This window comes from Thalassophryne amazonica, chromosome 2 (genome assembly GCF_902500255.1).
Source record: "Thalassophryne amazonica chromosome 2, fThaAma1.1, whole genome shotgun sequence".
Lineage (NCBI taxonomy): Eukaryota > Metazoa > Chordata > Actinopteri > Batrachoidiformes > Batrachoididae > Thalassophryne > Thalassophryne amazonica.
Genome location: NC_047104.1, coordinates 62,798,253 through 62,821,926, shown reverse-complemented (window position 1 = coordinate 62,821,926; position 23,674 = coordinate 62,798,253). Strand labels below are relative to the sequence as shown.

Genomic DNA, 23,674 nt, shown 5'->3' with positions numbered 1-23,674 from the left:
TGTAGTGTTTCCTTCACATGAAGTTAAATGACCAGATTGTAACTGATCTTCAAAGACCAAATGCATACAGTGTCTTAAACAAATCTTGCTTTGTCTTTGCAACTGAAATTGACACCTGACTGTGCAAATATTCAATATACGAGGGCTGTCAATAAAGTATAGGTCCTTTTTATTTTTTTCAAAACTGTATGGATTTCATTCATTAGTTTTTATGTCAGACATGCTTGAACCCTCGTCGCGCATAGCGTGAGTTTTTCCATGCCTGTCGGTGACGTCATTCGCCTGTGAGCACTCCTTGTGGGAGGAGTCGTCCAGCCCCTCGTCGGAATTCCTTTGTCTGAGAAGTTGCTGAGAGACTGGCGCTTTGTTTGATCAAAATTTTTTCTAAACCTGTGAGACACATCGAAGTGGACACGGTTCGAAAAATTAAGCTGGTTTTCTGTGAAAATTTTAATGGCTGATGAGAGATTTTGAGGTGATACTGTCGCTTTAAGGACGTCCCAGGCGCCGTCGTCAGCCTGTTTCAAGCTGAAAACCTCCACATTTCAGGCTCTATTGATCCAGGACATCGTGAGAGAACAGAGAAGTTTCAGAAGAAGTCTGTTTCAGCATTTTATCCAGATATTCCACTGTTAAAGGAGATTTTTTTAATGAAGAGACGTGCGGACGGGTCTGCGCGTCGGGACGCAGCCGGCGCGGTGCGGCGGCACAGGAAAAACACCTCTGTGTTGATAACCATTTGTAAAATCCAGGCGGCTTTTGATGGCTTTCAGTGGAGTGAGTATATGAGAAATTGTTTAACAGCTGGGCATGTTCCAACTTGTCCTTAAGGCTTCCAACGGAGGTGTTTTTCCTGTGGTGGAGCGTCGCGGCGGCTGCGAGCCGACGCTGCAATCAGCCAGCACGTCTTTCATTAAAAATCTCCTTAACAGTGGAATATCCGGATAAAATGCTGAAACCGACTTCTTCTGAAACTTCTCTGTTCTCTCACGACGTCCTGGATCAATAGAGCCTGAAATGTGGAGGTTTCCAGCTTGAAACAGGCTGACGACGGTGCCTGAGAGCGCTGCATGACGTCCCCACTGCGTGGGGAAGTCCTTAAAGCGACAGTATCACCTCAAAATCTCTCATCAGCCGTTAAAATTTCCACCAAAAACCAGCTTAATTTTCGAACCATGTCCACTTCGATGTGTCTCACAGGTTTAGAAAAAATTTTGATCAAACAAAGCGCCAGTCTCTCAGCCAACTTCTCAGACAAAGGAATTCCGACGAGGGGCTGGACACTCCTCCCACGAAGAGTGCTCACAGGCAAATGACGTCACCCGACAGGCGTGGAAAAACTCATGCATGCGCACGAGGGTTCAAGCATGTCCTGACGTAAAAAACATATGAATGAAATCCATATAGTTTTTGAAAAAAATAAAAAGGACCTATACTTTATGGACAGACCTCGTATACAATGATTTCATCATATCCACCCACATGTAATGATATCTTTAATGATGTGATTCTTGACATCACATTCTATTTTCAGGGTGATCCACATCCTTGTTCTCAGCACAACTTTTTTCAGGAGATGATTCTTTGTTCTTAATATAATATTTGACTAGTTATACAAACCTGTCTCTAAATTTGAATGGGGGTATTTTGACAGTCTTGTAGCCTTTAGGTAGAAGTTTGACTGCAGCATGAATCGCTTGTTGAGTGAGAAGATTACCAGGCCTTAAAATTTTCACCGAAAACCAGCTGAATTTCTCAAATGGTGTCCACTCGGATGTGCCTTACAGTTTCTGAAAAATTTTGATCAAGCAAAGCGGCAGTCCTCTGAGCCATCCTAAACAATGAAAAAAATAGACAGGAGGGGTGGACCACTCCTCACTCAAAGACTGCCCACAGGCGAATGACGCAACCGACAGGCGTGAGAAAACTCTCGCATGCCCACGAGGGTTCAAGCTTGTCTGATGTAATCGAACGTGATTCAAATCCATATGGTTTTTGAAAAAATAATAAGGTCGGATACTTTTCTAACAAACCTCGTATATATATATACACACACACACACACACACACACATCTGATTATTAGCAACTACCTTGTGTTGTCATGTGTTGTCATGTACTTGATGGTACATCCACAAATCGGGTGTTAGTTTCTTTTCCTTCTTTCAACCTTAGTTCTAACTTAATAAATGGGTATTTTCTTTAATAAAATAAACAAAAAACTTATCAACTTTGTTGGAACAGTAATGTTTGTGCTTTTGACCCAGTGATGCAAGAAATTCTACACACACAGTACAACAGAATGTATCCTTTTTTAGATGTTAAAATGTGGGAATGACCGGGAGAATGCTGTTTGTACTGTTTCCTGTAAAGATGAAGTACAAAAGAAAATTTCCCATTTTGGAAAACTATTCAATTTCCAGTGGCTTGTGAGGATGGCTTTACGTTGAGCTCATGTTTGCTGACTCAACAAGCATTCATTATTTTAGCACTCCAAGGTCTATTGCCCATTGTATTCACCGTGTTGCTCAACACAGATGGCAGGGAAAGTGAGTGGGAGTCGCCACAAATGCAGGATTACCCTCACTTCATGCCTGCCCTTTCTCCAACAACCCGCTACAGCTGAGGCATCTTCCCAATTCCAGTCCTGCTCAGTTTGGCCTGTGTGTAATGATGCCGTAACTGTCTGTCTCTAACAGCTGGACGCAGAGGCCAGTGATCTGCTGAAGGAGCTGCAGAATAAACTCAACACAGTGCTAGATGAGCTCAGCGGCGTGTTTGGGTCAAGGTAAGTATTAATGGCTGTGGCTCAGGATGCACTTTTGTGTCTGTATGGTATTGACATGAAGGTGAACATGCATTGATATGCACTAGCAGAACTGCATCAAGCAAATTACACTACAGGTCTGATTGGTTTTTGACTGAAAAATATAGCAAATTCCATGTCTTGCTGTGCATGCTGCCAACAGCATAATATATTCTCCTGAATTCGGCCATATGATACACTAAAATTTAAACACGATATTTCATGGATAATCTTATGATTTTCATATGGATGCGCAACACACTTTTCTCATTCAACCTTCAGAGACGAAGGTTAAGGTTGGGGCTAGAATAGCAATAAGAAGAAGAATATTTAGGGCCCAAGTAGGACAAAGTCCTACGAGGACCCTATTGTAATTGCGCTGTTTATTATTTATTTATTTATAATTTAAAGCCCCAATTTCGCCCCTTTCCCTTTTCCCCTTTACTTTTGCTCAAAACTCACCAAACTTGCAAAGTCATTCAGCCGGATCTGAAGTCGATATTTTGGGGGTCGCGCACATGCTCGCAGTGAAATATCAAATAGCACCCCGTACAAAATTTCAAAACACCCTCCCCATTGGGCTTTTTTTTGGTGGTAGCCTCACGAAATTCGGTACATATATTTACCATGCTGGGATACACAAAAAAGTCTCTTAACGTCATGGTGAAGATGTCGACAGAAAGTCGTCCATTTTGATTTGAAGTTTGATTTTGAGGTCATTTTTGCAGTTCTGGCCATTTCCACTACTTACATTTGAAGGAACTCGTCCTAGGGATTTCATCCAATCGTCTTCAAATTTAGTACACATCATCATGGACTCCATGCTGATTAAAGTTATCAAAAGAATTTCTGTAGGTCAAAAGGCGTGGCTGCTAGGGTTCGTCATTTCACTCCGAACGGCTGTCACGCCCAATACTTCATTGTAGGTCCTTCAAACTTGTGGACATGATGAGGGCTCCGCCCTGAACATAGCCATATATTAACTTCCCACCTAACGCATAACGCCACTCGGTGGTAACAGGAAATGTCCTATCTATACTTTAACCAGTACTGATGTCACATAGTTAACCCCATCAACTTCATTCCACTTCTAAAACATGCAGAACAAGTTGGTGAACGTAGGCAATGATTGCCGTGAAGTTACGAGTAACGGCGTCCGTGTGGCGGCGTGCCGAATATTGACCCCTCACCATGAAATTATGTTCTTCCTTTTGATGGCTTTCATTTTGTCATTTCATCATGAAAATTCATACACAGGTCAAGCATGACAACCTCTTACAGGTCATAGGAGCGTCGCCCATGGGTGGGGCAAAGTGCCTCAATAGCGCCCCCTTGCAACTTTCAAAAACCCCTCCCCATAGGGGTTTTGTTGCAGTAGGGAGATGAAAATTGGTACACGTGTGATTTGCATAGACATACAAAAAGTCTCTTGCACAATTGGTCTACTCCAAACAGGAAGTCAGCCATTTTGAATTTTCGTGTCATTTTGACATGATTCCCACACGTTGTATTTGAGCAAACTCCTCCTTGGGATTTTGTCCAGTGCACTTCAAATTTCTTTCAGATCATCCAGAGACTATACTTATCAAAAGTATCAAAGCTTTTTTCTATGTCGAAGTGTGTGGCCGCAAGTCGCCGCAATTTTGACCTTCGCCATGGAACATCAAGTCATGATAACTCCTTCATGCTTTCTCTCATTGACCTTGAAATTTCACGTGTGATGTTGATCGGCCCCTGAACACACCTGCCCCCTGAGTGCCCCTAGTGGATGAAATATCAACTTGACATACTCCTTCATGCATTGTCTGATTGTCTTGAAACTTGAACTGTATGATGAGTGTCTGCCCCCTGTACGCATCTGCCCAATCTGGTGACAAGGGGATGTGCTGGCACGGTACATGAGTGCTCGTATATGACTGCTTGCAGTCTTAGGTGCCTTTATTTTCAGTCACAGATCCACATGTTTTATTTTTGGTCACATGATCACGGCTGACAATTCTGTTGCTTATGTACACTTGTACACAAACCAGTGTGCTGAATACTTGTCAGAAAAGTAATATATGTGTCAGCACCTCCCCAAAACAAGTGTTTTCGTTATTACTGCATAAAAAAAATTTGGATATTGATTTTTAAGTGATGTTTTTTCTCACCTACTGTAGTTTCAAAACCTGTGATTGGAGGAATGTGTGAAGCAGATGAACCAGGAGTTAGTACAGATGAAGGACCTATCAAAGGGAGCACGCTGCCATGGATGCAGAGACAGTCCTGCGACCTCTTATGGACCTTCTAGATAAAAAGTGGGTACATAGCAGTATGATTGGAGCTTTGGGTGAAGATTTTAAATTTAATGCAATGCTAAAATACCCTCAGCCATATGAGCTTTGCATCCTTTATAATTTGCAGTTATTTAATTAATTATTAAGATCCTATTGTCTTACATATGATGCACATGTTCAATAAAGCCCCTCAATAATCATAAACAATTTTATGTTTTAACGGTGCCTGCCGGAGTGCCTGCGTCTGCGTGTGCACAGTGGTGTCTTAACCATGGTACAGAGGCTGAGCACTCATATTGTAACTCACTGAACACAAACTTTATTTTTCTTTTTAACAGAGTAGAGGTCCCTAATATTCCGCGCTGCAGCCAGCTCACACACTTCTTCCTCTTTGTTTCAGGATGCGGCTCATAACCTGACTCGGTGCACTACTACCACCACCTGTTTGGTGGGGAGCATTGGTAGCAGCTGCAGACAAAACTGAAATAACTCAAATAAACCACACAGACCTCTCCCAGTGCCCACATGATAGATCCCAGAATGCCGTCTTCTTAACAGAGGAACAGGCTGAGCTGGTAATACTGAGCTTTTGACAAGAACGGACGTTAGCTTTGAGTTAGCGGACATTAGCATGCATGCTAATGTCCACTAAATGTCTTCTAAATCACTTCAGAGGTATTATTAGGTTCCAAAAACAGTATTTTCAGTTTTAGAAGTGTTTATTGCTCGCTAGCTTTTACATAAAATATGAGAAACATGTATGTAAACACACAAAACGAAGTGGTTTTGGAGAGACCAGCTACTGATGTTAGGTGCAGCTCTACTCTGATTGGCTGTAACCCCCGCATCTAAAAAAAGGAACAGATTGAAACAGAATGTGACTTTTTAACCTCTTAAAATAGGTCAAGGTTAGCCATCTTTGAACTTCTCCAAGGTCTGTGTCCAAGAATGTTAGTGGCCTTGGACATTTGATGACCTTGGGTAAAAATGAACATTTTTTTTTTTTCTTTGTTCCCAGTATATTTTCCAAACTAAGTGAACTAAAAGGAGCAGTTGAACAGTGCATACCTCCCAGAATGGCAGAGGGATCCCACCCATCCCCAAAAAATGTAGTGCTAACCGAATGGCATGGGGGGCGGGGAGCAAGTGAGGGAAGCCATGAACATATACATGACAATATTGACGTAGCTGTAATCTTCAGCATGTGGAATTGAGGGACTTAAGGGAAATAACGTTTGCCTGTTGCTTCACAGTAGTGGCCACATAGAAAGCCATTATTAAAAATGAACCCCAGCCTAGAATCACCAGCACCACTTCTGACCAAACTGAGAAAGGTTTGCTCAAGGCACATATCTATTAGGAGTTTATGTCATGCTACACAGTTGTTACAACCCAACACAAGCAAATGTCCTTGAGCTCTTAACCTCTTAAACTCTAGAGTCCCCAAATTTGGGGAGTTGCCCTGTTTGGAAACATTTGAACACTCATAACTAACCAATGCTGACACCAACATACACTTATTATACATCAAAATGTCAAGCAAAATATCCTCTACAAAAGTATCCACTTCAATCACATATCAACTAACCACAGCTGAAATGCCAAGCAAATAAAGACATAAATCGGAATTCATTTTTTTGGAAAAAAAAAAATTTACTCCTACCATGTATTATTTACTTTCAATTTTTTTGCATCCACAACATCCCCTAGGACCTGTCTTTTAGCTGATCCAAACTGTTGCATTTTTTACCTTGTACAAGCTGAGAAATAAATCATAATGTATGGGTATGTGATTTGGTGAAATAGGCTCGGCTTAAGGGTTAAACACTGAATCTTCTCAAATTTGGGGCACATCTACTGTAAATTAGAGGAGGAAGAAGTTGGACAACCTATGCTGTCAGTCTTTGGATTATAGGTTTTACCATCTACAATGTATTAATGAGATTTTAGCTGTTAATTTAAGTCAGTAGGTTTTAGGTTTTAGAGAAAAAAAAACACTGCCAAAGCCCTGTGTGGTTGTATACCATCTACATAAATTGCATTTGTTTCTGTGAATTTCTTTCAAGAACCGGAACACTAGTATGCTTCAGCTGAGCTCCAAGAATCGCCCTCAACCATTTTCTCAAAGTAACATTGAGGCCAGTGGAGTATTAACGGCAAATCCTCTTAATATATGGAAATACCAAATCCTTCATCCCGTGCTTGCACAATAGAGTGGGATTAAAACATAAGGCCACTGCATTTATTTTACTGAGGCACAGGTGTTTTTCCCTGAACGTCATGTCTTGCAGCCTTCAGCCTTGTTGGCTCAGTTTGAGACACATGATTCATGCGGTAATCTGACAAATGCCCTTTTTGCTGCTTTGCAGTTTGATGTTATTTGCCAAGATTTGTGAGAAGACTGTGCTGAAGCGAGTTCTCAAAGAGCTGTGGAAAATTGTGCTGAACACCATCGAGAGAACAATTGTTCTGCCTCCGCTGAGTGACCAGAGTGTGAGTTTGATCAATTACATCTTTTTTTCTGCTTCTTTACTCCTTTTGTTGCCCTGGCTGCCCTCCACCTCATTCCTCTTGTCCACCTGTCTCTCTTTTTTTCCTCCATCTGTTCAGCTCTCTGACCAACTTGTGATGTACAGATCCTTACTGAACAATCGATGGAGCAACATGGCTGCTATAAATCTTCACGCATGCATTTCTGTGCTGTACCTCAGTTAGTACTGTGCTGGTCATACTTCATTTAGTACTGTGCTGGCAGTACTTCTCGAAGTGCAACATTCACCTTTCATTTCAGGAATTTGTCATTTCCAGTTCTTTGAGCCATGCTGATTGCATTTTCTTCTCAAGTAGGACTGAGTGATCATTTGAGATGATTTGTTGTTGACTGTTAAGACTCTGATTGGCTGTGCAGACACTTATACAGACCCTGTTGAGCTTGACGTTCTGTCTCGTGCAGGCTGTAGAGTTTTTACTTATTGTGCTCCTGTTTTGTGGAATAACCCTGTGGTGGTTATAAGAAAGTCAAATTCATTTTTTATCAGGCTAATCTTAAAATGTTTGTTTTGAAAGTTTCTGCTGGAAATTATACTTTTTTGCCTTCTTTTTATTCTTGTATTTTATTTTTCTTCTGTGTAAGAAAACCTAATTATCTCTTTAACAGCAAGGAGCTCAGATGATCTTCAGTGCCGCGAAGGACTTGGGACAGCTCTCCAAACTGAAGGTAATTTTTTTTCTCATGAGCTTTGCACAAAAATGTTGGCCTGCAAATTGAGAATTTCTTCCACCACACCTATAAAATATACTGTAAATAGTCTGCATTTCACACAGTTTCTGTATGCTGAATATGAATGATGTATTTTAGTGTATATGCCAGAAAAGTGTGAGCAGGATACGGGATATACATATATATTGTGACGAGGCCAGCAGGAGTCACGATGCAATAGTAGTCAGTAAACCTCACTCCCCAACAGCTAATAGGACTTCTGGCCACAAGGTCAGAGCCAGTTTTTGGCCTTCTGGTTAGAGTGTCTGCCTTCCATACTGACGATACTGAGTTCATGTCCCGAGGGGAGCGAGTGAGAGGAGACAACGCAAAGCAGAAGAGCAGAGTACAGCTGCTAGATATAGGTTCAGTGGTTTGCGGAAAATTCAAAACTCTGTCAATCTTGAATATGTAAAAGCATATTGTAGTCTGTTGGTTGTCAGGTTGCATCTGAAAGCATTTCATGAAGGGCCCTATCTTTAAACCAGGTCAAAGTTGTGCACAGCATATCGCAAGTGTCATTCCTAGTGTACAAGTAACAGATGTAGTTTTCACTTTCAGTGCTTCCCTCATGTAAATAGAAAGTAAAACTGCACTCATCTGTGTACCCATGGGAGTGATGCTCTACAGTTGTGGTTGGAGGTTTACATACACTCATGCTGAGCATGAATGTCATGGTAATTACCTCCTCCAACTAATGTTTTCATATCCCTGTTTTTGTTTGTGAACAGCCTGGAGCCCACACTTTTTCATATATTATTTGAAATTTTTACTAAAGATTCGTATCCTGGTGGACAAGAAGTGACTCCTTTTCAAGGTCCAAAGGTCAAAGTCTGGAAAAATCCCATCTTTAACATTGATGTCGTTTTCAAACATTCATACCTCTGTCAAAAAAGATAGAATTTCTTTCATATTTGAAAGCATTATATGTGATAATATCCTTTATCGACTGACAAAGTTTGATCAGGATCTGATCCAGATTACAGATTTTGTGGCCATTTAATTTAACGTTAAAACTCCATTTAATGTATATTTTTACATTCTAATCCAGTTATTGTTTCATTGAATCTGATTCTTTAAGTGTGTGAGATTTCAGACCATATAATATCAGGGTAAACAGTGGCAAAATATTCGACTGTTTCACATTTAGATGTATTACTCCGCGCCCTGACCGGTGTTTTGATGAGATTTCATTCCTGTTGAATGTCATTCCTGTCCTCCGCGCAGCTGCGCATGCGCAAATTGTCAGGACGCGGAAGTGTTGATTTATGTGACGAGACGCACAATTTGACAGAACACCTGCTGCACGCTGCTAGCTGTTAGCACTGTTAGCTGAGACTGAGAGAAAGTCGCATACCGACGCCGACACCTAAATGGATGAATTTAAGCTACCATACGAAAGTATTGATGTGGATTTTGATTGTCGGGGTGCGGAAATGTTGATTTATGCGACGAGATGCACAGTTTGACAGAACACCGGCTGCACGCGCTGCTAGCTGTTAGCTGAGAGCGAGAGGAAGTCACGTACCCACGCCACCGCCTACATGGGTGAATTTAAGCTACCATACGTAAGTACTGATGTGGATTCTGATATAGAATTACCGTTTCACATTTTATGGATTTGATAAATTTTCACATGTGATGGATTACTCCGAGCCCTGACCACTGTTGGAGCAACGCTGTCTTGGCTCGACGGTAAGCCTCGCCGACCATATTACCTACAGAAACATAAACCGTCCAAACGATGGAATTGAATTAGAATGGGAATAACCTCCTCTGATGATTTGTGGACGTTCATGCTGGTTATACAGTCACAAATAGAGGAGTTTTCCGGCAACGTTCCTCTATTTGCGACCATATAACCAGCATGAACGTCCACAAATCAGACACAACAGGGTTACTTTGTAATTATAGCTTAACCAAACATGCCCCAATCACTCTCATATTTGAAAGTGATGTGCAGACTGGCACTCACTATCACCTCACAAATTTTGATCTGATCCGAATTGTGGATTTTGTGGACATTTGAATGTAATATTGAAAAGCTCATCTGATGTACATTTTGCATTATATGTCAATGAAAAGTGCCTCAGTCACTCTCATTTTTCTTTTATGGATTTAACTGCACCGGGGATGCCCTACGTTTTTGAACCAAGATCTACTTTTAAAGTTGACACAGTGTGTCAAGCTTTCCAAGCCATATCAAACACCATAACATTTATTGGGCACCAGTATAATAACAAGATTTTCTGGTACAAAGATAAAGTTTTAACAATATTAATACATTATTCAAGTAAATGCGTGTGTGCAAAGAATAAGCACATGTAGGCCTAGAACAACCAACAACCCAAGTAATACAATGCCTAATTAAGTTGGAAAAATTGTTACCTACCTAGTGGGACTTCTGGTACCGAGAGGAGGAAGCTGTTCTCTCATAGTTCGGACTGTAGGAGCTGAGTGCCAGCCATAAGCAGGCCGCAAGGTGATCATCAGTCATAGTGGATCTGTATGTTGACTTGATGATTTTCAGATGTGAAAAGTCAGACTCACACAAATATGTTGATCCAAAAAGTGCAGTCAAATTCTGTGCCATTTGCCTGAGGATGGGTTACTTCTGTTCCTGCATTAGATTCTAGAAACTGGACATTCATGTCAGGAGTTGCTCTGGATTTGAGCTCAGTGTCATTTGTCCATGTGAGGATCTCATTCTGAACAGCACAGCTATCCAGGTTGAAGAGTGGTGCTACTTTGGAGGTTATACAATACACATCTATATTTTCCCCAAATGGAAAACAGGGAAAACTGACAACAAGCTCACCAGATGCAGCAATGTTAGTAAAGCGCCTGTCAAATTCTTACAAGATGCTCTGCACTTGACCATCAGAACGTGCACTCTCAAGCTCCGCACAGTCTTTGCCCTGACCACTTAGTTCTGTGTCCATATGTGGAAAGGTCAGTAAGTCACACTGTTGCAACCTGCTTGATAGCAGGTGTAACTTGCTTTAAAGCGTGTTCATGGAGCTGATCATGTTGCTGATGTGTTTGTCTTTACTCTGCAGGTCTAGATTTAAGTGAATGAGCATATTAGTCAGATCAGGAAGAAAGGCTAAATTCATGCGCCAATGACTGTTCTACCTTTGCATATTCAGCATGGTTTGAACATTTCAGAAATTCTTTAATTTCGGGCAACAATTCAGAAAACCGTTCCAGAAAATTTACCTCTGTGTGCAGCAGCATATCTGTGTGTTCTGCACGTCCCCTGGGCGGCACGGTGACTTAGTGGTTAGCATTGTTGCCTCACAGCAAGATCGATTCCAGGCCTTCTGTGTGGAGTTTGCATGTTCTCCCCGCGTCTGCATGGGTTTCCTCCGGCCACTCCGGTTCCTCCCATAATCAAAAATATGCATATTTAGGGTCTGCTCCTTTCTCTGCCCCTGACCAAGGCAGTATCTACATCTGGAGTTGGTCCCAGGGCACTGGACTGTGGCTGCCCACTGCTCCTAGTAGTTAAATTGTGTCTGACTGTAATTAGAATGGGTTAATGCAGAGGACAAGTTTTGTTGTATGTATATACGAGGTCTGTCAATAAAGCAACGGTCCCTTTTTATTTTTTCAAAAACTATATGGATTTCATTCATATATTTTACATCAGACATGCTTGAACCCTCGTGCGCATGCGTGAGTTTTTCCCACGCCTGTCGGTGACGTCATTCGCCTGTGAGCACTCCTTGTGGGAGGAGTCGTCCAGGCCCCTCGTCGGAATTCCTTTGTCTGAGAAGTTGCTGAGAGACTGGCGCGTTGTTTGATCAAAATTTTTCTAAACCTGTGAGACACATCGAAGTGGACACGGTTCGAAAAATTAAGCTGGTTTTCAGTGAAAATTTTAACGGCTGATGAGAGATTTTTTAGGTGATACTGTCGCTTTAAGGACTTCCCACGGTGCGAGACGTCGCTCAGCGCTCTCAGCCGCCGTCGTCAGCCTGTTCAAGCTGAAAACCTCCACATTTCAGGCTCTATTGATCCAGGACATCGTGAGAGAACAGAGAAGTTTCAGAAGAAGTCGGTTTCAGCATTTTATCCGGATATTCCACTGTTAAAGGAGATTTTTTTAATGAAAGACGTGCGGACGGGTCCGCGCGTCGGGACGCAGCCGACGCGGTGCGGCGGCACAGGAAAACACCTCCGTGTTGATAACCATTTGTAAAATCCAGGCGGCTTTGATGGCTTTCAGTGGAGTGAGTATATGAGAAATTGTTTAACAGCAGGACATGTTCCAACTTGTCCTTAAGGCTTTCAACAGAGGTAATTTTCCTGTGGCAGAGCGCGCGCGGACCCGTCCGCACGTCTTTCATTAAAAAAAATCTCCTTTAACAGCGGAATATCCGGATAAAATGCTGAAACCGACTTCTTCTGAAACTTCTCTGTTCTCTCACGACGTCCTGGATCAATAGAGCCTGAAATGTGGAGGTTTTCAGCTTGAACAGGCTGACGACGGCGGCTGAGAGCGCTGAGCGACGTCTCGCACCGTGGGAAGTCCTTAAAGCGACAGAATCACCTCAAAATCTCTCATCAGCCATTAAAATTTTCACTGAAAACCAGCTTAATTTTTCGAACCGTGTCCACTTCGATGTGTCTCACAGGTTTAGAAAAAAGTTTGATCAAACAACGCGCCAGTCTCTCAGCAACTTCTCAGACAAAGGAATTCCGACGAGGGGCTGGACGACTCCTCCCACAAGGAGTGCTTACAGCTGAATGACGTCACCGACAGGCGTGGAAAAATTCACGCATGCGCACGAGGGTTCAAGCATGTCTGACGTAAAAACATATGAATGAAATCCATATAGTTTTTGAAAAAAATAAAAAGGACCGTTACTTTATTGACAGCCTTCGTATGTGCAATGACAATAAAGTTTGTATTCTATTCTATTCCCCTCCAGCTACGCATGGAATAATCACCTCCTCAGACTCCTGGCCCGAACAGAACACACAATCTTGTTAGCCACATCCATCACGTCTTCCATATTTATGGACCGTTGTGCTGCTAGCCATCTTTTCAATTCCTGAACTTTTTGGGCACACAGAGGTGATTTAGCTGGGAAGTTTGCATTGTAGCTCTTGAAATGCTGCTCCAAATTCCCTTTCTTCAGTAAAGCCACATTTTCTTTGCAGAAAGACCGATGGATTTTCCATTTGAATAAAAAAAAAAAAAATCCTCCTCCCACTCTGAATGAAAATAAGTTTTGGATTTTTTTAGCTTTTGCCATTGTAGCATCCCTGTACTCTCTACTGTAGCTTCTTGTGCCCTTTCGACTCTGTGCATACAGAGATAGACGTTTGTTTGTTTTTTGTTCATGTGACCAACTGGAACTCAACCGTGATCAATTGGTTGGGCATGCCGAACCTACACCACCAAAATTGGATGGAGGTTCCAATTTTATGTGTTTGTCTATCTTCCAGTGATCAGTCGGAAACCAAGTGCCAAAATGCAGTGACAAATTGTGCATAGCAAAGGCAACCAGTGTTCTGTGAAAATTATCTGAAAAAGAATTCAGAAACTGAAATAGTTGAAAAAAAATCTGATAACAACACAGAAAAACTTCAAGTGTATTAACTAAATCCATACTCCTGACATTTATTCGCATCTAATTTAGCTTATGAAAAGCCACTTCTAAAAGGACTTTGACATTGAAAAATTTTTCCAATGTAAAATTTTGTGGAATTGGAAACTAGTGTTGGCGGAGGTTTGTGCTGTACAAGCACAGTGCTCTCGTCTGTTTATTTATTTTTCTTGTTTTGGGGGTTTAATGATTTGTTTGAGTTGTTCTTTTGCCACGTTGGATTGATTGGACTGCAAATATCATTAATGACTTAAAAAAAAAAACAGAATTGGGTACACAAGTTTGAATTTAGTTTGGATCATTGCCAACACAGTGTCAATTGGGTATTTAACTCATTCCAGAAAGGGCCGAGAGGGTGCACCCTCTCGGCTCTTTCTGGAATGAGCTGAAGAGCCCTGCTCTAAATTCTAAGTACAGGCTCAAATATGTGCTGAATTGAAATTATGCTGAATTGGGACCTTTGTTAACCCCCAATCTCAATTCTCTTTTGTACCCCCTTCCCCTTGGCCCTGGCCCTACCCCTACCCCTACGCTTACCCCGTTAAAACAAGGGGTAAGGCGAAGGGGTATGTCTTCTTCGACTCGTCACAATCATGTCATGTTAATTAATGTAATTAATTTGTAATTTCTAATAATAATAATAGTAATAATAATAATAAATAGTATTAATCATGAATTAATTATTAATTAATTTATGTTAATACTAATAATAATTGATCAATAATAGTAATAATTAATATTGTTTGATTAATCATTAATTTAATGATTAGTAATTAATTAGTAATTAAAATAAACACTTGAAATATATCTGTCTGTGTGCAATGAATGTATAAGTTTCACTTTTTGAATGGAATGACTGAAATAAATCAACTTTTTCATGATATTCTAATTATATGACCAGCACCTGTATGTATGTTATGGGCTGCATCTAGTTCTGTTAACCTTATATTTCTTTTTCAAATTCTCCCATTTTTTGCATCCAGCCCTATTTCCTTTAGAAATTTCCTTGACAAATAATATCAGTCTACTAGGACATCAGGTTATGTGTTACACATGTGTGTATATATTTTCCAACTTATTCCCATTGATGAAATGTCTCATTTTCTGCTCGAAAGCTTATTAGGAGACGAGTGTGCTCAGGGCTCCCTGTTTGTTTACAAAATACACACACGTTACAGACCGTGAAATCCAACAGCAGGGATCACTATTGTCCAAAGATTAATGAACATACAAATTAACGTGCTTATCCTTTATCATGATTTTCTCCATTGTGAGATATAAAAGTGTCTTATCGTAGCGTTCATGTGTATGCGCATTATAACGCCTCAGCGCATGAGCGAAGTTACGATATTCCTTAGAAAGACAATATACGCAACATGCATCCAGCAGCATACATGTTGCTGTCATAGACAACTGCCTGTAAAGTTTTTTAGCAAGTTATAACTTTCTAAAGAGCGTAATTTTTAATGAAAGCCGCTTCATTTGTGTGGCTCTTTCGGCGCCATGTTTGTTTTTTCGGAGACAGCGGTAAGCTCCTCCTACCCCTCCAAATGGAGTGTGCATCCAGATTCACTCCAAACACAGGGGTTTGTACCCCTTCGCCAACCCCTCCGCCTCGCTCCAAAAAGAGAATTGAGACACCCCTCTGTCTCTCGTGCCCGCACAAAATGGAGGGGAAGGGGTAAGGGGAAGGGCTCAGGGGTAGAATTGAGATTCAGCCTATGTATATATAGCAGACAGGGCAGAGGTAAGTGCAGCCAGGTGAAACATGGGTGTCCCCTTGGCCTTCTCCACCAACTGGGGAACACTCAGGCACGGACATGATGAATCATGCACAGAGAAACATGCCACGTGGCCAAAGTGTCAAAGTTGACACTCCCTCACAATGCGAATGACATACTACAACAATGTATAAAAAATCCCAAATCCCAAAAAAGTTGAACAAAAAAACAAACAAATGGACTTATACTGTTTCCAATGCTGTGCGTTACAATCCCTGTAAATCTATTTTTTAATGCCCATAACCCCTCATGTAATATCCCATTTCAATTCATTTTCAATTTATGTTCATTTATATTGTGCCAAATCACAACAGAGTTGCCTCAAGGCGCTTCACACAAGTAAGGTCTAACCTTACAAACCCCCAGAGCAAAGGTGGTAAGGAAAAACTGCCTCTGAGGAAGAAACCTCAAGCAGACCAGACTCAAAGGGGTGACCCTCTGCTTGGGCCATGCTACAGACATAAATTACAGAACAATTCACAAAACGAATATACAGGAAATGCTGTTGGTGCACAGGACAGGAGGGTTTTCAGCACAAATACCACGCTCATCTCTGGATGGAGCTGCACCTTAAACAGAGAGAAAAAACAGAATCAGGCATCAGAAAGATAAGAAATACACTATAATTTGCCAGCATTAAACAACAAGAAAAACAGGATACTGAGGTGATCGCCAGCCACTAGATCTAAGCTTCACTAAAAGACCCAGAATTTAGGTCTTTTAGTGAAATAAAATGAATTAAAGAGTAAAAAGCGCAGAACTATACTATGTAGTATGCCTAGCCATACGAAAGGGAAAATAAGTGTGTCTTAAGTCTGGACTTGAAAGTCTCCACAGAATCTGACTGTTTTATTGACGTGGGGAGATCATTCCACAGAACAGGGGCACGATAAGAGAAAGCTCTATGACCCGCAGACTTCTTATTCACCCTAGGGACACAAAGTAGTTCTGCACCCTGAGAACACAAAGCCCGGGCCGGTACATAAGGTTTAATTAGGTCAGCTAGTTAGGGAGGTGCCAGTCCATGAACAGTTTTATAGACTAGTAGCAGAACCTTAAAATCTGATCTCACTGGGACAGGAAGCCACTGAAGGGATGCCAAAATGGGTGTAATGTGGTCGAACTTTCTGCTTCGTGTCAAAAGTCTGGCTGCAGCATTTTGAACCAATTGGAGAGCCCTAATGCTGGACTCCGATAAACCAGAAAATAGAACATTGCAGTAGTCCAATCTAGAAGAGATAAACGCATGGATCAGGGTCTCAGCATCAGCCATAGACAGGATTGGACAAATCTTTGCTATATTTCGCAGGTGGAAGAAAGCAGTCCTCGTAATATTTCTAATGTGGAGGTAAAAGGACAATGTAGGATCAAAAATTACCCCAAGGTTCCTCACTTTGTCAGCGTGATGTATGACACACAAGCCTAGGCTAAGCATTAACTGGTCAAATTGATGCCGATGTCTCACTTGACCAAGAACCATTATTTCAGTCTTATCAGAGTTTAAAAGTAGGAAATTTGTTGTCTATCTCATGTTTATTTGTCCACCATGCTTATTTTTAGAATTTAAAAGTCCTTATATTAAATAACAGCACATACTGTGGTGTGCACATATGCTACTAAGTAAACTGTCCTCCAGGAAAATGCTGTGTTAAAAAGTGACTTCCACATTCTGAATAAAGGTGTGACACACACACACACACACACACATATATATATATGTCACAGTTCGGTTCCTTTTCGGTACAGTATGGGAGCAAAATGCAAAATCTAAATTTGCTTGTTGTTTAAACCAACAATTTATTGTAACATTGTACAAACAGGAAAATAAAATAATTGCAAAGTGCTGCCTGGTAATAAGTTAAATAAAATGTTCTCAAATAATAAAACAAATGTATAAAATATTATATATAAAAAAAATAAATTCCTAGTAAACAGCTTTTAACAAAACCTTTCCACAAGTGCAACAGAACGATTCCAGCATCAAGCCCTGATCAATTTTATTCAGCCTTCATATTTTTTGCCAGAAAAGTTAACGTGTCCAAAACATTCTATGAGGAATTTTTTAAAGAGAATTAATGTTAAAGAATTCCTTTACTTTTGTACAATTTATTTTATTTTCTATCTCTTTCTATTTATAATAATACTGTGAATGTTATTGTGGCCTTAACTGTTTGTTTGATGTTTGTTCATATATCTTTTTAAAATAGTTTTGAAAACAAAACATTGTGGGAGAGGCAAAAAAGTGAGTAAAATCACCTTAAAATATTTAGAACCACAAATAAACTTGATTCTTGGTTTGTTTATATATTTTTGCCATTAAAATTGCCCATCCCATATTAAAATAAAATAGAGATGTACCGAATCCAAGATTCGGTTTCAGATTCGGCCGAACATTGGCATTGTTGACAGGGTTCGACCGAAACCGAACCCTGTCAACAAGGCCAACTTTTTTACTAGAGCGCCAACTGAACCGAATTCTACCGCATGTAAGCACAACGTGATTACGTCGTTAATGTTTAAGGCCGGGTTCACACGGCAGGATAATTAGGCCGATATCGGACCCGATCTTCCCCTTCCGACAATCTTAAGGACGCCCCGACAATCGTGATGACACTAAAGGTAATCTTATCAGATATTCCTCCCGTGTGTGGTGTGTTATAGCGCTCTGATCTGCTCAGAAGGGCGTCAGGAGCGCTCCGATCGCAAATCTGGGATATTCAACATGTATTTTTTTTTGGCCCTATATCGCTGTGTGTGTTGTGTCTTTCGACCAAAACAAGCACACAGCCTGCTGAATGTGACGTGCAGCCAATCAGAAAGCAAGGTGACGGACGCACGGAGTGGAAAATAAAATCAAAACAGCTGTTCTGACTTACCAGAAAGTCCGGTGGTCGCGCTGTCTCCACTCCTTTAAAGAACACCTTTTCTTTTTCTTTTTGTATCTTTTTTTCCCCTCTGTTTTAAATAGTCCACAAAGTATCTCTGTTTGTTTACTCTGAAGTCACGTTTAATCTTGAGAGATTTTGCGAGATTTCCTGTCTGAGGTGTGAATGTCCGTGCATGAAATCTGTTCGTGTGTGGTGTTCTTACCGTGTGGCAAAACACCACACACTGTACGACCAAACCTGTTAGAGCTATGATTTTTTATCTTCACGTGTGTGGTCTCTCAGGTTTTGGAAACCTAAAGATAATTTTAAAATCCTGTCGTGTGAACCAGGCTTAAGAGAAGATAACCTTTTTGCTTTTTGTTCTTTGGAATGAACAGAACACTAAGCCTGTACACTGAATGGCTTTAAGCTTAACATTTCAGTGGTGTTCTCTAAGTGTGACTATATTGAAATAAAAAAAATAATGGTAGAAGTTATTGCCTATGTTTTATCTTACTGTTAAGGAAAGGAAATACACTGTGCAATGGTTTTCATTGCATTATAATGTACTAGCTGATGATCGGAGTAGGATTCGGTTTCGGATTCGGCCAAATCTTAAGCAGTGGATTCGGTATTCGGCAGAATCTTAAAAATCAGGATTCGGTACATCTCTAAATAAAATAACTTCTCAAGGCCAGGGCTTCTCAAAGTCTGGGGACTATTTAATCACAGCGCAGTAAACGAGGTCAGTAGGCTGAGCGAGTCTGAGTGAGGAGGATTGTAGATATCCCTCCGCTCAGTGCTTTATGCCGCGTTCACACCGGCACGACCAGACGCCACGAATTCATGTCGGTCGCGTGGCGACGGATGCGCCACCATCGCCCGGTGTGTTGTTCTGCTTTCACTGCGAAAATTCGCCCCAGTGCTTCATCAAATAGGAGGAGCTTCCATTCCGCTCGCTGGCTCCGGTTGTCAGTCAAGTTAACATGACGGACCTTGATCACACGGAGCGAGTTGTTGTGGAAAGCTGACAAATGTCATGAGATGTTCCTAGTTCGAGGAGTATCATTATTTGCTGCAGGGGCTGCATATGGATGATGGCCGCTTTCAGCGGTCCTTCCGCCTCTGCAGGACCCAGTTTGAGGACCTCCTGTCCCATTCACGCGCGCACATGTAAACAATTTTTTTTAAAAACCTCCGCTCCCCCTGCTGTGGGGCTGCTGCTCGCTCCAAAATCTCTGTCATAATTGTGAAATAAAGGACAAAAGGGACATAAGTCCTGCTCACAGGCTGGCTACCAGAGACAGGGCATGTTCACATCCAACTCAGTCAAACTCCAGACATCTCCATGTCACTACATATTCAGTCCCTGATTGGTCATCGCGGCGGGACAAGACGAAAAAGTTCAGATTTTTCAACTTGGGGAGGAGGGCAATGCGACGTGACACGACACAATATCGCACCACTCGCTCAAAATCGCTTCACTCGCGTCGCTTCATTCGCGTCCAGCGGATCGCGCTGCGCGGCTTGGTGCCAAAACGCATCCTTCCACAGGGATTACATGGCAACCTGTCACTGCCGTTGCTCGCGTCGCGCCCGGTGTGAACGCAGCATTACAGACAGGCTGCTGCAGAGGAGGAGGAGGAGACCCGCTGCCAGCTCGGTGACAAGACTTTCACTTTCAGTCGCCAAACATCAGAAAAGTCTCCAGTAATGCCAGGAAAAGTAGCTAGATTTGTCACTAGAGAAAATACGTCGTCAAGAGGGTTTGGAAAGTCGCCAAATTTAGCAAGAAAATGGCCAAGCTGGCAACACTGAATGTAAGCACAAAACGCAAATTCACCTGTGAACAACCCTGTACCGAACCGAACGTCCCGTACCGACTATTCCGCTCGAAAATACAGCACATGCGACCTGGGGTATTTCCCTTTAAGGAATTTTCACAGTTACATTCCTGCCATTTCAGCAGTTCAATATGCAGCATGTAAGAATATACTGCACTCGGATTTAATTCAGGACCAGATTTATATAATGGACTGTTGGAATCATGGCCATGTGAGAGCAGCTTTGGCAGTCAGTGTGCATTGCAGCTCTATGTAGCCCAGGCTGGTATGCAATTGTTGGTGCTGCCTGAGGATGTTTAATCCTTCATGCTATGGGTAGTGAGGCGTTGGATTGGATCAGTGTTTTTAACTAACAACCTTGGGATGACAACACCTCAGAGAGTTGTTGTGAGTCACACAGTAGGTGTAAATTGAATCTTTGCTTGTGTGTTTTTCGTTGCATGTGTGGTTTTACGAGTGTTTTTTACAGTAGTCTTTGCTTGTGTGAGCGAGAGATACTCTTTTCCCCATGTTCTTTGTGGTGACATCTGGATACATAACAACACCATGCAGATGGCGTGTTTCAGTCCCCAGACGTTTTACAGTTCATCCTCCTCCTGTTGTGTAATCTTCAGTGATAATCTCACTTTACCACACTACTTTTACATGCAGTCCAACATGCGCAATGGCTCTGTGTGTTCATTTTTGGACATCTATCACAGCTCATTACAGCTGAAAGAAAATAATGAATGAGAGCCCCCAGTGCAGCTTTAATGTGAAGATAATTACATGTAAACTGGATAAATGGTGTAGAAATTATACCTATGTACATGACAGCTGCAGTCTTTAATTTGACATATTGTGTGCAATTTTAAAGCACAGCATGTATGCAAGCGGCTTTTCCACCATGGATACAGTGCATCCAGAAAGTATTCACAGCGTTTCATTTCAATTCATTTTTTCCCTCAATATTCTACACACAAAAACCCATAATGACAATGTGAAAAAAGCTTGCTTAGTTTATTACTGTTAGAAAAATTGTTTGTACCACCACAACACTTAATTATCGTTTGTTCTGCATCACATATCTTATGCATGCTTATATCTTTTGCACCATGTAGTACTGCACGTCTCTGCTGGGATTGCGGCCTTGAAGCGAGGTTGTTTGATGTTTGATGGGAAAAGAAGGGAGTATAGGCTAGCAATCACAGTAAACCCACAGATAAGACATGTATTAAACCTTGTATCCACCAGCTGCACAGGATGTTTGCTTCCACTCAAGGTGACTGACAATGTCACTATGATCACGCCCTGCTTGTATGTCACTGTTTGACTGAATAAAATGATGCTAAGCACAGGAAGACAGTCGAAGAAAGTCAGAAAGAGAGTAAGGTGGAGACTGTGTGCTCTGAGACTGCTCTTCCCTTTGCAAAGCTGACAAAAAAAGATTTGCTGCATTCCGTGTCCATTCTTTCTTAAGTGTCTAAAGGTGTTTTACCCTGACAATTACCTCCGCCAAGGAGGTTATAGTTTCGGTTGCGTTTGTTTGTTTGTCTGTCTGTTTGTCAGCAGGATAACTCAAAAAGTTTTGAACGGATTTTGATTACATTTTGTGGAGTGGTTGGAAATGACAAGAGGAACAAGTGATTAAATGTTAGTGGCGATCCGGATCCCGATGCTAACGCGTTAGCATGTCTATGGCATTTTCAATGTTAAAAGTTAGCATTAAGCAGTTGCAGCTGCCATCACGTTCAGGTGCATTTGTTTTCAAATTGTAATATTTCTTGAATTTATTTTTGTTCATATATTAATAATCTAATGATTATTATATACAATTTTAGAGAAAGAGACAAAAAGAAATAAATCACTGTGCCAAGGAGGAAATCTCTTTAGGGTCAGTGACCCTATGACCTTGTTTAGAGAAGTGTTTCATAAATGTTAAAAAAATTCATATATTTGCAGTTTAGTTGAATAATAAATTGAATTTTGTCTCTTATTTGTTTTTGTCTATAAACACATGCAATATCAATATCAGTGCTCAGATGACAGTAGCTTCTGGGAAAGGTGCAAGTTGCAATAAACTGTGATGCCAAGCGCTAAGGATACATGCTATCCAGTCACAGCAGATGAAACTTTTTTACTACTGAGCAAACATCATTGTTAGACTTTTTTAGGTTCAATGATTCCACGGCGTGTAGATGTTATGGTGTCAGTGACCCCATGGCCTTGGTGGAGGTTTGCACTCTCTGAGTGCTTCTAGTTTATTTTAGATTTTTGTAAATTTATTAAAAATAAAAAACTAAAAGCTCTCAGACCAGGAGAAACAAAATTCTCTGGTCTGATGAGACAAAGATTGAACTCTTTGGTGTGAATGCCAGGCATCATGTTTGGAGGAAACCAGGCACAATCCCTACAGTGAAGCATGGTGGTGGCAGCATCATGCTGTGGGGATGTTTGTGCAGATGGGGAAGATGAATGCAGTAATGTACAGAGACATAAAAGTCCCTTTGGCTGCTCCCTTGTTTGCACTCGGGGTCGCGACAGCAAATCCAAGGTGGATCTGCATGTTGAATTGGCACAGGTTTTCCTGACGCAACTCCACATTACATGGAGAAATGTGGCAGGGCTGGGATTTGATCCCCGAGCCTTCTGAACTGAAACCAAGCGCATTAACCACTTGGCCACCACCCCCTAGTAATGTAATGTACAGAGACATCCTGGATGAAAACCTGCTCCAGAGTGCTCTTGACCTCAGACTGGGGCAATGGTTCATCTTTCAGCAGGACAATGACCCTAAGCACACAGCCAAGATATCAAAGGAGTGACTTCAGGACAACTCTGTGAATGTCCTTGAGTGGCCCAGCCAGAGCCCAGACCTGAATCCGATTGAACATCTCTGGAGAGATCTGAAAATGGCTGTGCACTGACACTCCCCGTCCAACCTGACGGAGCATGAGAGGTGCTGCAAAGAGGAATGAGCAAAACTGCCCAAAGATAGGTGCACCAAGCTTGTGGCATCATATTCAAGAAGACTTGAGGCTGTAATTGCTGCCAAAGGTGCATCAACAAAGTATTGAGCAAACAGTGTGAATACTTCTGTACATGTGATTTCTTTTTTATTTTAGTTTTTATTACGTTCACCAAGGATATAATAAAATCATTGTGTTTATTTATTTGTTTATCTGTTAACAGGATTATGTCAAAACTGCTGCACAGATTTTGACAAAATTTGCACCACAGGTAGA

The 23,674-nt window shown here is 41.4% G+C and overlaps 1 protein-coding gene across 1 annotated transcript in view; it reads left to right on the top strand.

Moving 5' to 3' along the window:
* LOC117524952 (protein unc-13 homolog C-like) overlaps positions 1 to 23,674 on the top strand; it is a 495,429-nt gene that overhangs the window by 420,370 nt on the left and 51,385 nt on the right. The window contains 1 exon segment of the mRNA XM_034186767.1: positions 8,246 to 8,298. Within this exon segment, the coding sequence (XP_034042658.1) occupies positions 8,246 to 8,298 (53 nt within the window).